At 42.5% G+C, this 16883-nt stretch overlaps 1 protein-coding gene across 1 annotated transcript in view; it reads right to left on the reverse strand.

Moving 5' to 3' along the window:
* LOC138789870 (netrin-4-like) overlaps positions 1–16883 on the reverse strand; it is a 38527-nt gene that overhangs the window by 8155 nt on the left and 13489 nt on the right. The window contains exons 3-7 of the mRNA XM_069968729.1: positions 16595–16861; positions 10732–10858; positions 9740–9928; positions 1051–1264; positions 403–536 (exon numbers count right to left, since the gene is read on the reverse strand). Coding sequence (XP_069824830.1) covers positions 403–536; positions 1051–1264; positions 9740–9928; positions 10732–10858; positions 16595–16861 — 931 coding nt within the window. The remainder of the gene's footprint in view (positions 1–402; positions 537–1050; positions 1265–9739; positions 9929–10731; positions 10859–16594; positions 16862–16883) is intronic.

Genomic DNA, 16883 nt, shown 5'->3' on the forward strand with positions numbered 1-16883 from the left:
GGGAAATGATCAGATCCTTTGGGGAGAAGACAGTACAGTGATGTAGGCCATATTACCTAAAGAACAGCACATTTGTAGTCATTTACATATATGTATGTGGTACACATCTGATTTTGCAGCTTATTAGATATGTAAATTAGGCTGTTTGGTGCACTGGGGGCAGGACTATCACCCTCAGTGCACTGATCCGCCCCGGCTGGCCCACACTCCTAATGGATATTGAGGCGGTACTCTGCAGTGATGTCACTCCAGTGCTCATCACTGCAGAGCGCTGGATGAATATTCATTAGGATATTATTATTATTATTAATGTACAATACAGTAGAATAAAATGTGTAATTTCCATAGATGAACTAAAATATTTCCAGGTAAACTCATGTTTAGGCGAGTGACATCGCTTACCTGGATGTCGCAAAGCTGAAAAACCCTGCTCACTTGTCCACTTCCAGTCGTCTTCACTCTCATTGGTTGGAATGTCTATGATGTCAGGAATCTGTCCACCAATGGGAATGTTTAGATAATGCTCATTGTCATTGCTGTAAAATGCAGGGATAAAACCAGACTATAGTTACTGCAGATTATGGCAGAAATCTTAAGCAGTGACATCATCATCGCAGGTTTTGCGCTTTAGTGCTTAATCACGGTGCGATACCATGATTAAACGCTAAAGCGTGAAACGTGCAGGTGTACAGGTCTCCTACAAGGAGTTTTTTCTTAAATCTATTTTGAGATAGAATAAAAAGTTTATGATTTTTAAATATTTTTGGCAGTACTGGAAACCTTTACTGCTGTACATTTCCCTGGAATTTGTCATCACTTTGATGCTTTCCAAACCACAAGTCATTGGGGCGGTCCCCAACAGATTTTTCCCACCAGCTTTCATTAATGGATATAGGAAGATCAATCAAGGCTGGCAGAACAGGGTTAAGCCACTGGGGACTGTCCTGATGACTTGTGCTTCAGAACGTATGAAAGTGATGACTATGTCCCCTTAAGCCACTTGTAATGTTAAATAATAATAATAATAATAATAATAATAATAATAAATACCTGCTCTGACAATCCCCTGTGTCTGGGTCGCAGTTTCTTGCACAGTTACATGGTCTACAGCCATTTTCTCCAAACCCCCAGTATCCCATCAAACAGCGATCACAGTATGGGCCAGCCACACCGGGTTTGCAGTAACAGAAACCAGTTTTGGGGTGACACTTCCAACTTCGGTTCAGAGTTTCGTTCACAGAGCCAATAGTATTACAGGAACATTCTGTTATGTAAATAATGATGACACTATTATTCATGTTGTACCCTGAACCTATGGAATTGTGTTAATTTATTTAGGTGTTCCATAAAGTAAAGAGAAAAAACAAAATGGCAGACATCCACGGCTGTTTCTGCCATTAGGAGAAATTAGTTTATTGCCCAGGTGGCAGATTTGTAGAGTCTCTGAAGGGCGGCATGTTTTATGGAGTGGCCATAAATTATACTGTCTGCTACAAGCCAATGACTTCATTGACTTCATTGACTTCATGACCTGCAAATGATAGCTGGACACAGAAGTAGGTATTTTGGTATTGTTATATGCTTCAGACATCACCACACTACAAGTGATCACTATTGAGCACTATGGAGTATGGAGCACAATATGTAATAGTAGTATGAACATGAATAAGATCACCTGGAGTTGTCACAATGTATTGACTCTTGTATGTGTCTGGTGCTTTTATTCCTGGAGAAGCAATAAAGACTGAAGAATTGTATAAACACTTGTTGAATTAGAAATTAACGGTGGTGGAGCTGGATTGTGTTTATGCACTTAATATAATCTGCAAGTTTTCTGCACATGCGCCTTACTTATGATTTTCAATAGGCTTGGGGGAAAGGAGGTTATGGGGTAATGTGGGAACTGGGGGGGGGGGGAAGGGATTCACCATTTCAGGCAGCAGAAAACCTAGAATCAGCCCTGGTGTCAGCATACACCTGAAACAGATTCAAGTTTTTTTATGTAGTTTTTTTAATCCAAAGGAAAGGAATCGATTAAAAAAGAGGAGGCGTTAAGGGGCGAAATTAGATAACCACATGCATCAGTGTTCTGGCATTGAAAAGTCACAATTTTTTACACAAAAATTAGCTACTTTGTACATAATGCATATAAAATCCTGAACATGAGAACACGCTTTAAAACTATTAAGAGGTGAGATAAATAATAGTCATTATCTAGTAACTGTGGTATAAAAGGTTGGGATATATTAGACAACAAGTGAACCGTCAACTCTCGAAATTGGAGGCAGAGATAATAGGCACAAGATAATGGTCACCCAAGGCCCACTGATACACATGTACCATGGGTGTTTTTGTCTCTCTTGTGCACCTCTCAAAAAGCTTCTCACTTTAGGTTAAGTGGTGATGAAGGTATTTTTAAAGCGACTCTGTACCCATAATCTGACCCTTCCAAACCACTTGTACCTTTGGATAGCTGCTTTTAATCAAAGATCTGTCCTGCGGTCCGTTCGGTAGATGATGCAGTTATAGTCATAAAAAATTACTTTTAAAATTGCAGCCCCGTGCCCTATGGGCGTATCTCTGCCCTAACTTTGTACCACCCCCTCCATCCCTCCTCCCTACCCTCTTCATCATTAGGAATGCCACTGGAACATTTACTCCTGTTTGAACATTGTACAGGTGTCTTAATGATCCAGCCCATGTGCTGTGGTAACACAGGTGGTGAAAAGGAGGCAATCTGCCTGGAGCATTCCTAATGATGAGGAGGGTGGGGAGGAGGGATGGAGGGGTGGTGCAAAGTTAGGGCACAGATACGCCCGTAGGGCACGGAGCTGCAATTTTAAAAGAAATTTCTTATGACAATTTCTGCATCACCTGCCAAACGGACTGCAGGACAGATCTTGGATTAAAAGCAGCTATCCAAAAGGTACAAGCGGTTTGGGGGGGGGGGATCAGATTGTGGGTACAGAGTTGCTTTAAAGTTTCTCCATCAAATGTTAGTATTTTGTATTCTTATGTATTGCACAGCTGAGGAAGGTAATGGGTTACTATTTTCTGTGTACATGTGCCTTAATTGACCTATAGGAGGTGCCCTCTACTTCTAACCTTCTTGTGGGAGAAAGGCACACAGTGAAAGTGTCCCTGCTGTAGCCATGCCAGGGCCTGGCTCGCACCAGGACCCTTGTCCAGGACCAACAGTTCAGTTGAGTCTAGACACCCAAGTGTTCAGATGCAGCTAGAGACAACCAGTTCTACTACTACTTCTACTACTATATCTACTATATAGTGCTAAGCACCTTAAGGGAGAAGAGTCTAGGAACATCCTAACCCATGCCGAGAACCAGTCTAAAAAGTGCAGGGCAGTATCCTGAAATACAAGAGGAAATAGCTTGGGTAGGACAAAGTTACCAAGGAAGATCTACATATCCTATCTCGCAGTGGAGGTAACTTGAACACCCCCGGGAACTTAACTCCACCCAGATAACCACAACTGGGGCTTGTATCACCCTATTAGGATGGGTCGCTTGACACTGTAGGGCAGACTGAAGTCTATACATGGGTACAATTAACTTCTCTAAAGTATTCTCTCAAAGGTCCGGCAGAGTACATTGCTACATTGGGTTAGGACTATAATTATATTTAATATAATAGTTATATTCTTGTACATAGGAGCAGTATTGTAGTATTTATGCGAATGCAGGAGGGAGATACAGCTGGCCTGCACCACTAATCAGAGCACCAGTGTCTGGGAGTCTACGGCGGTAAACGTGCAGGACAGGTGGCAGGTATTCGGCTGAAGACCGGGGGTGCAAGACGGTATAGTAATGATGCGAGTTGTGAGAGGTAGATAAATCAGCACTCACCCGGTATCTTGAATCAGCTCACTTTATTCCGTCTGCCATCGGTGGCGGGGAGGGGAAGGTGCGGACGCGCACTGGCACGGCCGTTTCGGGGATACGCCCCCTTTGTCGACCAGGTGATTGCGTCATGGGGAAAGAGGTGTGCTCTATGTACAGGTAACGTGCACGTGACCAAAAAAGAAAACAACACAAAGATACAAAAGCAAATCATTATACAAATACACTGAGATCATTACGCTCGTTAAGGCCAAGCGGACCAGTAGCACTGAGCCGAGAGATCCAGAGAGACTCCTTCCTTAGGAGTACTTGGTGCCTGTCGGCTCCCTCTGGGACTTGAGTAACTCTTTCTAGTCCGAGGAATTTCAAAGTCCTTACATTGCCTTGGTGGACAGTCCGTATATGCTCTATTAACCGTGGGACACCTTTACCTGTCTTCACGGAGTATGCATGTTCTTTGAACCTTACCCACAACGGTCTTTTTGTTTAGGGGTATTAAGATGGTCAGCTATGGTTTAGTTTTTTTCTGTAGGAAATACATGGTTTCTTTGCAGCTATATCCCTGAGATCGGGGTCTGATTCTAAAAGGTGCCAATGCTTCTTAATGGCCTCTTGTATAGCTAGATTCATAGCTGAATTCTGGAATATGAAATTAAACCTTTTATCCTCATGGGATGTGTGTTTGACTGGGGGTAATAGAAGAGTAGCCCTATTTTGTACACTGGCTCTTTGTCGCGCTTCCCTAACTAAACTGGTGGGGTATCCTCTCTCAGCGAACCTCTCCTCCATCTCGGCTGCCTGTTTGTTAAAGGACTCATAAGTGGAATTCACCCTGCGCAGGCGTAGCATATGGCTATAAGGAATTGCTTTCTTAACATGCGCAGGGTGTGAGCTGTCGAAATGGAGAAGAGAGTTGCTAGAGGTAGGCTTCCTATATACTGAGGTATGGATCTCATTATCGCGGACATTGACTAAAACGTCTAAGAACTCCAATGAATGACCCCCAAATTTAGATGTAAAAAACATATTAACGTGATTTTGTGTGTTCAAAAAATTTATAAACTCAGAGAACTGTGCCTCTGTGCCTAACCAAACAACAAAAACGTCGTCCACAAAACGATGGTACGATCTAATGAACTTAATGTAAGGGTTGTCTGTGGAAAAAACAACATCGTGTTCCAGCTTAGCGAGGAACAGGTTGGCATACGTACAGGAGACCGGCGTGCCCATAGCTGTACCGATAAAGTGCCGATAAAGTACCGATAAAGTGAGCTGATTCAAGATACCGGGTGAGTGCTGATTTATCTACCTCTCACAACTCGCATCATTACTATACCGTCTTGCACCCCCGGTCTTCAGCCGAATACCTGCCACCTGTCCTGCATGTTTACCGCCGTAGACTCCCAGACACTGGTGCTCTGATTAGTGGTGCGGGCCAGCTGTATCTTCCTCCTGCATTCGCATACCTGTGTCTCTGACTCTGCACACTATTCCACCAGCATGGAGGTCCAGACGAATGAATCCACCCCACAAGTGCAAGCATTGCAAGCGGGGAGGGAAGGAGCGGATGCGTTTTTTGCGTCATGTAACGCAAAGGAATGAGTGCAAGCCATAAGTACTAAAGCCCTTGAGTATCGGATTTCCCATCTAGCCGACCGTGAGACCAGACTGTTCTGGACGATCAACTCTTTAAGAGCATATGAAGAGAGTGGCCGGGTCCCGAGAGGTCTACGATCTTATAAGACACCATCGTTGTACCAAGATGACCCAGAATTTGTCCAAGCCTGGCAGGTCGCTCACCAAAGACATGCTATGAGCCTTATGTCCATCATACTTCAGCGACATTGCAAAGAGTATGCACTTGTTACCACAGACCTATGCAAGGCAAAGCACGAGCTACGTAATAGAGTTTCAGAAGAACATGCAAACACCTTCTTTGGAGAGGTTCGCTGAGAGAGGATACCCCACCAGTTTAGTTAGGGAAGCGCGACAAAGAGCCAGTGTAAAAAATAGGGCTACTCTTCTATTACCCCCAGTCAAACACGCATCCCATGAGGATAAAAGGTTTAATTTCATATTCCAGAATTCAGCTATGAATCTAGCTATACAAGAGGCCATTAAGAAGCATTGGCACCTTTTAGAATCAGACCCCGACCTCAGGGATATAGCTGCAAAGAAACCATGTATTTCCTACAGAAAAAAACAAAACCATAGCTGACCATCTTAATACCCCTAAACCTTCTATTAATAACAAAAATAAAGATTGGTTATCAAGAACGCTACCTCAGGGGAAAAGAAGGTGCGGCCAGTGCAAATATTGCACCCAACTATTCGACGTCTCCTTTATCCGTCTGGGAGGACGTGAATGCATAATCAGGGATTTCATTACGTGCAAATCCTTGTTCGTTGTATATGCCATAATCTGCAATTGTGGGTCATTTTATGTGGGAAAAACAAAAAGACCGTTGTGGGTAAAGTTCAAAGAACATGCATACTCCGTGAAGACAGGTAAAGGTGTCCCACGGTTAATAGAGCATATACGGACTGTCCACCAAGGCAATGTAAGGACTTTGAAATTCCTCGGACTAGAAAGAGTTACTCAAGTCCCAGAGGGAGCCGACAGGCACCAAGTACTCCTAAGGAAGGAGTCTCTCTGGATCTCTCGGCTCAGTGCTACTGGTCCGCTCGGCCTTAACGAGCGTAATTATCTCAGTGTATTTGTATAATGATTTGCTTTTGAATCTTTGTGTTGTTTTCTTTTTTGGTCACGTGCACGTTACCTGTACATAGAGCACACCTCTTTCCCCATGACGCAATCACCTGGTCGACAAAGAGGGCGTATCCCCGAAACGGCTGTCCCAGTGCGCGTCCGCACCTTCCCCTCCCCGCCACCGATGGCAGACGGAATAAAGTGAGCTGATTCAAGATACCGGGTGAGTGCTGATTTATCTACCTCTCACAAATTGTAGTATTTATACTCTTGTACATAGGGGGCAGTAGTATAGTAGTTATACTCTTGTACATAGGGGGCAGTATTATAGTAGTTATATTCTTGTACATAGAGGGCAGTATTATAATAGTTATTTTCTGGTACATAGGGGGCAGTACTATAGTAGTTATATTCTGGTACATAGGGGGCAGTATTATTGTAGTTATAGCATTGTACATAGGAGCAGTATTATAGTAGTTATAACATTGTAAATAGGGTACAGCATTACAGTAGTTTTTTTCAAAACAGACAAAAACTGCACAGTAAATTGAAAGAAAATCTTTTACATTGCCCATAAATTAGGGGTATCAGGCGGCCCCCGAGGTTGTGTGTGGTATTACAATTTAGCTCCATTCACTTCTATGAAACTAAGCTGCAAAACCACACCGCTTTTGGAAGAAATCAGCCATGTTTTAATATGATATATGCCTTCAGTTGGCATTTGTCAGAGGCGACAGTAGTCACCACAATCTGTATGTGCAGCTAAAGTGTTCATTTAACTGTACCCTGGCATCAGATAGTTAAACACAATTCAGCTATTTAAATAGCTCCTCATTCTCTTACAGCTGTGCTTTGCATACACAGGCACGTTGGATTACGGGACTAGAAAAAAAAAAGCCAAGATATAATTGAATGAGCACTGCTAATGCCCCAGATGTATCACAGAAGGAGACAGAGGCTTAACGGAACAAAGGGCTGGCATTACGGCCCCCGTGAAGAGTAATGCCCTGCTCTCAGTGAAAATCCCAGCTCCAAATGAATCATATCACACTATATCAAAACCCAGGAATCCGGTGTTATGCTGTAGCTGAAGGGCAGGTGTGTGTCGGGCAGCCGTCCGCCTTTTATCTCTCTCTCCTTTGTGTCTGAAGCGTTTGGTACGTGGCATCCAAACTGGCAGTTTTTCGCATCTTTATGGACTTGTTTCCTGGCACAAGATACTGAGACAAATTGCTCACCAATGCATCACGGTGCACGCTCGCCAAGCTCGTATTTTAAAGGGGAAGAGATACCCCTGTGTCATATCTCACCTAATCGTGGTGGACCCCTCTAGTGGAGACTCCGCTATAGTAGATACAGCTGTATCTCAAGAACCACAGGGGGCGTCTTGATTTTAATAACCACCCCAACAAGTGGTTCCTCCAAAGCTAATGGAGTGCCAATAGCAAATCCTGCACCCATTATTGGCCTACTATTGTAGTATATGGGCACAAAATGAATGCACTGGGGGAAACTGATTTCCTGTTAGCGAAAAATGGGATCATGCAAAGCAGGACAAGACAATGGAAAATGGCAGCACTTTAGTAGGCATCTAGTCTAGAATACTTAGTATAGTATAGCAACACAGGCAAAAAAACTTTTGAAAAATTAGATTAGTGCACGTCTCACCAGACTGGGCTCAATGTCCGGAATAATCCAATGAGTTTGAAGGAGACAGCACTTTGTAGAGTGAAAAACGGTGACCTTTATTCACACCTTAATGTTGCGACGTTTCGGCTATACACAGTAGCCTTCCTCAAGTTTGAGGAAGACTACTGTGTGTAGCCGAAACGTCGCAACATTAAGGTGTGAATAAAGGTCACCGTTTTTCACTCTACAAAGTGCTGTCTCCTTCAAACTCATCTAGTCTAGAATAGACATTGCTGCTCCCATGCTACAAATAGCTAAGGGGCCTTAAAATAACTTCTTATATATAAATATAGCTACATATAGTTAGTAGTACTGGAGAGGGCAACTTTAGCACTTTGATTTCCCACATTGATCCATAATAAAGTTAGATATATATATAGTAACCAGTATATCACCAGCCCCAAAAAACAAATGAAAATCCCTCCCCCCCCCATCCCCGATCCATACAGAATGTGTATACACCTTTATCAAAGCCTTTAGTTGTTTGTGCTATGACCAGCTCCTGGGGTGGTAGGTGGACTAGATTACATGTATTTGATAAAATGTCTGCTTAACCAAAGGTGCCTTAGCCTACTTGTACATTTATTTCTGCCTAAGTTTCTTTGGACATGATGTAAATTTTTGCCCTGTGGATTTGGTTGGAGAAAAGTTATTGAAAAATGAATAAAAAGATTTAGGAAGAAAAGTTATCATCCCCATGTCCAAGGGGTCCAATGATCCCAAAGAGAAGTTAGTAAGTGCACTCAGTGGGCACTCACAGATTCACAGCTTTAATGGTAGAGAATGTCTGTTACCTCTGGGGAATGAACCTTTTTATCTCCAGGTGGAGAGAGTGTCCTGTCTTTTAAAGAGATTTTACCTGGAATAACTTTTCTCCCTATTTTGTATGGTCCATTTATATACTCGATCATGTCTCCTTTTAAATGTCTCAAAAAATAAATAAGGAAATAAAATTCTTTTAGGGCTTGTTTACACATAACCAGCGGTGTTTAATCTGGTGAATCCATACCAGAGGACAAAAAATCCAGTTTGTGGCATCTGGCTTTCCCATCTATTCACATCAAGGACAGTGCCAGACTGCCATACATGTGTAAAACCCTGCCTATATCTGTCCTCACAGCTAGGAGCCCTAATATGCAGCGGCAAACAAGCGCCAATTGCTCAATTTGCGACAAGATATCGCTAATTAATGCTAGACAAATGCTATAGCCAAAGATGCTCCATGCCCTTTATCAGTATATTTAGTTATCTTAGTATCATTTACATCCTTTCTATGAAGTAAACTAAACCAGAACTAAATTGCACATTCCAGATGACCCTGCACAAATGCTTTTATAGCCAATTATGCCCCTGCCCCATGGCTCTATTGATAGATGAGAACATGGACTGTAAAAAAAATAGAAAGGAAAGTGGAGCTTTGATTCTAAAATCTGGTGCCTTAGGACCATGTATATACTGGGGTCTGGAACATTGCTGGACTTACCTTTGCATGCCTGAGGGGAGCTGATGGGCTCAGTGGGGTCCCTGTAGTAGCCTGCCCTGCATCTTTGGCAGCGGTGCCCTTCTGTGTTGTGCTGGCAATTCTCACACACTCCTCCGCTCCTCTTTCCAGAGGACTGCCAGACGTTGTGATCAAAGCGACAGCTGACAGCATGATTGTGACAACGGCAGCCTACACATTAGAATGGGAAGAGGGAAAAAACTGTTATCTATCTGTTTATTAGAAGATTATGTCCCCCTGCTTCCTCACTAGGAGTTAGGATTAGGAAATCCTATATTAATGCGCTCTGCATTATCCCTAGCAGTTGCTTTTTTTAGACCAGGATTTGATGGGTCTACATGTTGAAACTTCTCCATAAATAACCCAATTTGAAACAAACAGCACTGCCCAAAGTTTAGGATACTTTAGAGATATCGTCTGAAGTTTGCAGAAGTCTTGGGGTGCCAAAATATTTTTATGAGGCAAGTTAATGTTTTCATTGGTAACCTTCTAGGGTACAAGGGATACGGATAGCTTTTTCTACTTTTTATGAGATGAAAATATTAAAATAATAAATACTGCTGTTCTTTATGTGGTTTAAATAGCCTGTTAACTTATTCGGCAGGTCAGTATGGTGAAAGATGGTATCACTATATAGATAAGACATTATTGGGCCATACACAGTGGGTGATGGTCAGAGCTCAGCCTTCCCTTTTCTGCACAATGACCTTTACACAAGTCAAAAAGCATGCCCAATGCCTGTCCTAGATTTGAGTGGGTCAACCCCAGACTATTGTTTCCAATAAAATAAAATAAAAATGTACCAGAAAATAGAAACAGAAAAATAAAGGAAGGAGGTAGAAACAAATCTAGGACAGGGTCTACAGACATCTATGGCATATCATGTTCCTCATAGTCTGCTGCATGCACTACCATACTTTGCTACTATAGCTTTTTCACATTTATCTACCTGAACCTTGAGTTTTCGTACTTACGTTTGCACTCATTAGGGGCTCCAGTTTTTCCGTCTCCTGGCCTCCATAGGAGATCATTGTACATCGGGGCACACTTTTCACAGTGATCCCCCGCAGTGTTATGCTGGCACACACATTTACCATGGACCTGGCATGATAAAGAACACGTTCCAGACTTACAGGTGAACAAATTTTGATTTCTAGATCCTTATTCATTCACCTGCTATATTGCTGTCTTATGAGTTGGAGTATCTAAGCCTCTTAGGTACAATTGCAGTGTCCACTGCTTGTATATAGCATGTGTAGGTCAGTGTTTGTGTGCCTATGTGCTTTGGGACTGAATGATGTATTCTGCACTCCCGTCACCAGGTGCGAGTATGTATTTTTCACTCTCTAGCACAGCGTAGAGAATCAGTAAGGGGATAACTGTAAATCTGTATTCTCCTTAGCGGTCCCCCCGACGGCTAGCTCTACTCACTAGGTAGGGCCTACATGACTGGATCTGTGTCACTAGGGGCCCACGGACAGCATTAGGTGGATGCTCATACCTCTGGATGTAGGTACTCTTCTCCTAACCCCCACAGCTAAGTAACTTAGGGTCTGGATAGGGCCCCAATAGTCTTAAACTTGCTGTCAGTTCACCACCACTACCTCAAGTTAAATAAAGTATATTCAAAGTAACAGACAAGTATTCAGAGACTCTATTCTATATACTCCAGCAAGAAAGTGTATATTCAAGCATATTCCTCGTTGTACTCAAGTCTCTAGCTAAAGTATAAGTACCCAGCACAAGTGATCTAAGGAGTATTAATTTTTTTTTCTGCACCTCACTACAAAGAACTATTATAGTATGTGCTGTTCCTTTAAGAAGAAATTTAGTTTCAAGTTGAAAGTTTGCACCTTATTTTAGTCTACCTGGGACTTACACCTGCACTGGAGAACTGCCGAATTCACAGAGTATGTGTTTGATGCATCCATGGGTAGGCACATACCACTCCTGGCCACCGTGACAAGTGCCTCAGCTTCATATAACCTCTGAGGCACAGTCCCTTCTGCAAAGTTGATATATCTAACTCTTTTAAATCTTTCATGGGTGATACGCTCTTTCAGAGGATCGTCAATAGCCCTTAGCATCCTTTGGCATGGTGCCCCAGATCTCCAGGCAAACACTACCTTGAAATGCATCTGTGTCCTCCTTGTCAGCTCCCTGCTTTGCATTCAGTTACACATGCTTCAGGCACTTCAGGCCTATAGCCTATAAGTGGCCGGTGCAGGATCCCAGCGGAGGCTGGCAAGATGATATAACATTAATGTGCCAGCTTGGGGAACCTGTCCCATCAGCTCAAAGGCTGCTAATATGAAGAAAGAGCAGCTCTGTTCATTATGGTTAAGATGATAGGTGAGTTTTATTTGTGGAGGGCAAGCATGAACGATTTCATTCTCAAAGTTGACCATACATTTTTAGTAACTATTGTCTCTTGACTTTCCCATATATATGAATGTTTGGTATGGCTGAACAGTCATGTGTTCTCTATGGAAAGGGGTAATCCGCAACCAGACTGCTCTGGTCATGGCTTATCTCTCCCAGAACAATAGGGACAACACAGCTGCAGGATGGGTCAACTTTAGTGTAAGGTGTGTAGACATTATAGCTACATAAAGGGCAATATGGGAGGCATATTCTGTATCTGTATTTCGGTTTTGTTTTGTTTTTCTTTTACTTTAACAACCTTAGTTTTAACATCTTGGAACAAAGCTTAAATAAATCTTGGAATAAATCTTTAATAGGTATATTGGAATAAATCTTTAATAAGTATACATTTGTTTTACAATGGGAGCCTAAGGGCAATAGATGCCACTGTATGTCTATAGGTATGCACCAAGACAAACTCAGCATCATGTTTAATACTATCTGCTAATTTAGTCTATCTAAACCTATCATGTGTGAGTGTGGCACAGTCTCCTAGAACCACTCAGCATAACAATCCCTATTATACAATGCTACATTTAATTCTAAGCATATAGCAATAACTCTTACTATTGCCTTTAGATTGAGGTGCAGATCATCCCATGGTAGCTGAAATGCAAGTACAACTACTGGCATCTTCTATAAAGGAATATCTGGGTCAGGCATGGATATAATCAGCCCCTGCCCATCATTGTTCTTTTGTATTACATTAGTCTGCTGCCTGTAATCTATGGGGAATAGGGGGCACAGCTTCTCTATGTGCAGAGGCAGCTCGTCCCAGGCCGAGCCAACTCTGCAGCTCATGTCACTGTCTGGGATGTTTTCTATCTGGCACAGCACCCGGGCATATTTTTTTTCCTCCATCCAGCTGGTCTTTGAATTGCCGACCCAACCGCAGAGCTGCACCATGCCTGGAGGTCACCAAGCCTGGCACAGCATAGATCAGATAGTTTGGAAACTTTGCTGGGGATTATGAGGGTAAAGGCACAAGATGTTTGGACAAGAGATAACTTTTGGAAATGGAGGAGGGTTATAAAAGGAATGTGATTAAATCCACTAAGAAATCTCTGTGTGCAAAAACAAGATTTACCTCAGGTGACCTGGGAACTAGACAGAGCCACCAGCCTGGAGCCACTGGCTAAACATTACCCCCTGCAGGGGGATCAGCTAAACTGTCATACAGCATATGTTATCCGAAGCAGAACGCAGATCTTCTTCTGAGGTCCTCATTACCCCTTTACACCAGGCTTATGGTTGGGTGATAACATCCCTGAGCACCCAAGTAAATTTCTTTCCACCCATGGACTGTTGTACAGCAAGAAGAGAGGATGGCCCTCATATGTTACCCCACCAATTTCACTAAAGGGGGTCATGCAATGAACTGTTATCATATATTCCTAATAAGTGGAATATCAGGGACTAGAGCTCTGAACCTCTGGGCATCAGCCCCTGAAACAGTTAACTGCTAGACACCAGGGAATGAAGCAAGGAGCAGGGACTCGATCGCTAGATATCAGGGACAGCATCACTAAATTGCTGAACACCAGAGATTATGGAGGCAATAAATCACTAGACACAAGGGACTAGAGCAGTGAACCCCTAGAAATAATTCACTAGACACAAGGGACTAGAGCAGTGAACCCCTGTAAATAAATCACTAGACACAAGGGACTAAAGCAGTGAACCCCTAAAAATAATTCACTAGACAAGGGACTAGAGCAGTGAACCCCTGGAAATAAATCCATAGACACAAGGGACTAGAGCAGTGAACCCCTAGAAATAATTTACTAGACAAGGGACTAGAGCAGTGAACCTCTGGAAATAAATAAATCACTAGACACAAGGGACTAGAGCAGTGAACCCCTGGAAATAATTCACTAGACACAAGGGACTAGAGCAGTGAACCCCTATAAATAAATCCCTAGAAACAAGGGACTAGAGCAGTGAACCCCTGGAAATAAATCACTAGACACAAGGGACTAGAGCAGTGAACCCCTAAAAATAATTCACTAGACAAGGGACTAGAGCAGTGAACCCCTGGAAATAAATCCATAGACACAAGGGACTAGAGCAGTGAACCCCTGGAAATAATTTACTAGACAAGGGACTAGAGCAGTGAACCCCTATAAATAAATCCCTAGAAACAAGGGACTAGAGCAGTGAACCCCTGGAAATAAATCACTAGACACAAGGGACTAGAGCAGTGAACCCCTGGAAATAATTCACTAGACACAAGGGACTAGAGCAGTGAACCCCTAGAAATAATTCACTAGACACAAGGAACTAGAGCAGTGAACCCCTGTAAATAAATCACTAGACACAAGGGACTAGAGCAGTGAACCCCTAAAAATAATTCACTAGACAAGGGACTAGAGCAGTGAACCCCTGGAAATAAATCCATAGACACAAGGGACTAGAGCAGTGAACCCCTAGAAATAATTTACTAGACAAGGGACTAGAGCAGTGAACCCCTAAAAATAATTCACTAGACAAGGGACTAGAGCAGTGAACCCCTGGAAATAAATCCATAGACACAAGGGACTAGAGCAGTGAACCCCTGGAAATAAATCACTAGACACAAGGGACTAGAGCAGTGAACCCCTATAAATAAATCCCTAGAAACAAGGGACTAGAGCAGTGAACCCCTGGAAATAAATCACTAGACACAAGGGACTAGAGCAGTGAGCCCCTGGAAATTTGAGACTACTGCACTAAATCACTGAACTCCAATGACCAAACAACCAACCCTCAATAAACAGTGGGATACTAAGCCACAGACCACCAGGGACATTAAACCAGTGCACTCTGCTTGTACATACATAACTGCATGCCTATATAGGTATTTACCATATATCATCTGTATACATATAATTCTCCAGCAGAAACCCCATCACAGTGAAAGGAAGATATCTTAAAAACTGACTGATACGGTTAGGTGCCACTTGCTCTATGTCTATGCATTAACATTTTGCTGAACCCAGTGTTGTGAGGACTACAGTTAGGGCTGGGTCACATCCCTGCTGGAGTGCAGCCAGTTGGGAGGTATGCATGGGGTGGGGTGAGGGGTTAGTTGAGCCAGCTACCCCTTCACTGTGAAGGTCAGGTCGTGCCAGCATCCCCCCAGGGCCTCATGCTCACCATCCGGGTAATAACAACATTGGATGAGTTATCTCTCAGAGAACATGGTTACTGCAAATGGACATATCTTACAGAAAAAATGTAAAGCTGCCACTACCTTGTCTGTGAGTGAGAAAGCATGGAAATATGGAAAAGATGAAGGTTCCTCTTTTCTATGTTTCTTGCAAAATTTCATTTGAATAAAACTTAGCCATGATACAATAAAACTTTTAGCAATTTAAAAAAAAAATATTTATTTGCATAGCGCCAACAGATTCCGCAGCGCTAAATATACCGTGTGCTTCACTATTCACCATTCTTAAGATCGCTGCTTGCTGGCAGTGAATGGAACATTCTTGATTACACATCCTTCAACCTTCTCTTTTATTTATTTTAAGATATTGTACATTAAGTGACTGTTCGCCCGGCTCTCTGTAATCCACTAAACGTTTTGTTCTTCTATATCTTATATTCTCTGTACAACTACTCATACAGATTTTGCAGACTATATGCCTTGTCTGCATTGCTGGCCCATGAAGTACTGACTACTCTCCACTCATGGCATACAGGTCTATGTCCTGTTGTTTGACGCCCTACATGATAGACATGTTCCAGAGAAGAGTGGAAATTGTTGATTATGGTTTCTTGTTTTATTTCACTAAACTTCTTGTTTTGTTTTTTTCCATTTAATTATGTATGTAAAAACATATTTAAAAAAAAATGTTCTAGTTGCCTGTGAACAAGCAGGAACCTTAAAAATAGCGAGGAACAGATACAAAAGGGTAGGGTAAGGTTTCACAACATTTAGCATCTCTGCACTCAGTGGTCGATTTGTGCTGTTGTAAAGTATTTCTCTGCACAATGTAGCAGCAATTGACCTTGACCAAACCCTCCAAATTTCTATACGTTACAGGATTGACCTGGAATGACTTTTTTTGTACCATACATTCTAAAACACTGTGTAACAATTTAATTCATTGTGGCGTAGTGTACATAATGTCCTGTCCTGAGCAAAGACTGTGGTTCTTTTTATCCTGATCTCCCTTGTTAGAATTAAATGCCTGAATTACAGTACAGAATGACACATACTAACAGAATAGAGCAGGCAGGTTTATCTCTACATTGCAATACTAGAATATATATGGCACTTAGAATCTGTAAAAAGCTGAGTGACAACCCCTATGGACAATGTAATGTTATTATCAGTATTGGATGTCAGGCAGTTACTTGGGCAGGAGAATAAGATAAAAGGAGAAATCTCATGTTAGTGGGAAAGTCTATTCTGTTTGCTTTACTTACAGCAGCTTCTGATCCAGGCGTATTGTCCACCTGCTCACACTCCTCCGCATGTCCATTGCAGAAACAGCTTCCACGTACGATCAGATCATAAATGGCGTAATAAGCAAATCTTTGGGGCTTCTCCTGTAACCCCAGCAAAGCTTGACATGGACATTCCTGCCTCTTTAACAACAGAAGTCTCAGGTTAGTGATCTTCAGCAGGTCTTGTGCCTGGGGGCTGTAGGGATCCTCAATCCTATTGGCTGGATTTAAAGCTCGAAATATCACCTGCAGTTGGGAGGGGGGTGCA

Source organism: Dendropsophus ebraccatus, chromosome 4, assembly GCF_027789765.1.
Source record: "Dendropsophus ebraccatus isolate aDenEbr1 chromosome 4, aDenEbr1.pat, whole genome shotgun sequence".
Lineage (NCBI taxonomy): Eukaryota > Metazoa > Chordata > Amphibia > Anura > Hylidae > Dendropsophus > Dendropsophus ebraccatus.